The sequence below is a fragment of the Octopus bimaculoides genome, chromosome 23, assembly GCF_001194135.2.
Source record: "Octopus bimaculoides isolate UCB-OBI-ISO-001 chromosome 23, ASM119413v2, whole genome shotgun sequence".
In the NCBI taxonomy this organism is placed as follows: domain Eukaryota; kingdom Metazoa; phylum Mollusca; class Cephalopoda; order Octopoda; family Octopodidae; genus Octopus; species Octopus bimaculoides.
In genome coordinates, this window is record NC_069003.1 from 34,456,226 (window position 1) to 34,456,988 (window position 763).

Here is a 763-nt window from a genome sequence, read left to right on the forward strand (position 1 = left end):
AGAGAGAGAGAGAGAGAGAGAGAGAGAGAGAGAGAGAGAGAGAGAGAGAGAGAGAGAGAGAAAATAGAAAAATGTAACAGAAAAAACAAACAAAACTGTATTCTTACTGGAATTGGCGGCATCTAATATAACCTCATCGATGGCAGAGTCTGCAGACACCTAAAAGTGATTAAATATGAAAAACGTAACAAACAATAACGAAATTGTGTGTAACAGTCAAGTCACATGACCTACTGGTTGGTGGAGGTAGGCTTGGGTGGAGTGCGGAAGGTCACCCATTGGTCCCGGACGCTATAGTTACAGTACGGCACCACGACGGAGATACGAACTACCTAGTCATTAAAGACTAGGAAGAAAATATATCTGTAACGGAATTTAACAAATGACTAAAACAAATAAAAGAATAAAAGAAAAAGTCAACACCGACAGAACGATCCAGGCTAATCGACCGGGCATAGTCATTAAAGACAAAGAAGAATGCAAATCTCTTGTAGGGCAACTACACCTCCGAAATATACTGATGTAATCCCTTAATAATATAGTAATAGAATATAGTAGTATGCTATAGTAATGTAATGTAAGGACTAATATTATAATAAAGCAGAGGGACTTACCTGAACAGTTGCATAGTTATAGAAGAGTGCAATAAGCAGCAAGGACACACAAGCACGGACTAAGGCCATAGTCGAGACAAGTGTAGAGCAACGGACCACAAACAACTGAATTGCTGCACAGTGCCTCTGCCAGCCTTATATATTATGTA

The 763-nt window shown here is 39.4% G+C and overlaps 1 protein-coding gene across 1 annotated transcript in view; it reads right to left on the reverse strand.

The window, feature by feature from the left end:
* The window catches only part of LOC106871202 (uncharacterized), a 44,745-nt gene that overhangs the window by 22,673 nt on the left and 21,309 nt on the right, over positions 1–763 (reverse strand). The window contains exons 10-11 of the mRNA XM_052975962.1: positions 615–748; positions 108–159 (exon numbers count right to left, since the gene is read on the reverse strand). Coding sequence (XP_052831922.1) covers positions 108–159; positions 615–748 — 186 coding nt within the window. The remainder of the gene's footprint in view (positions 1–107; positions 160–614; positions 749–763) is intronic.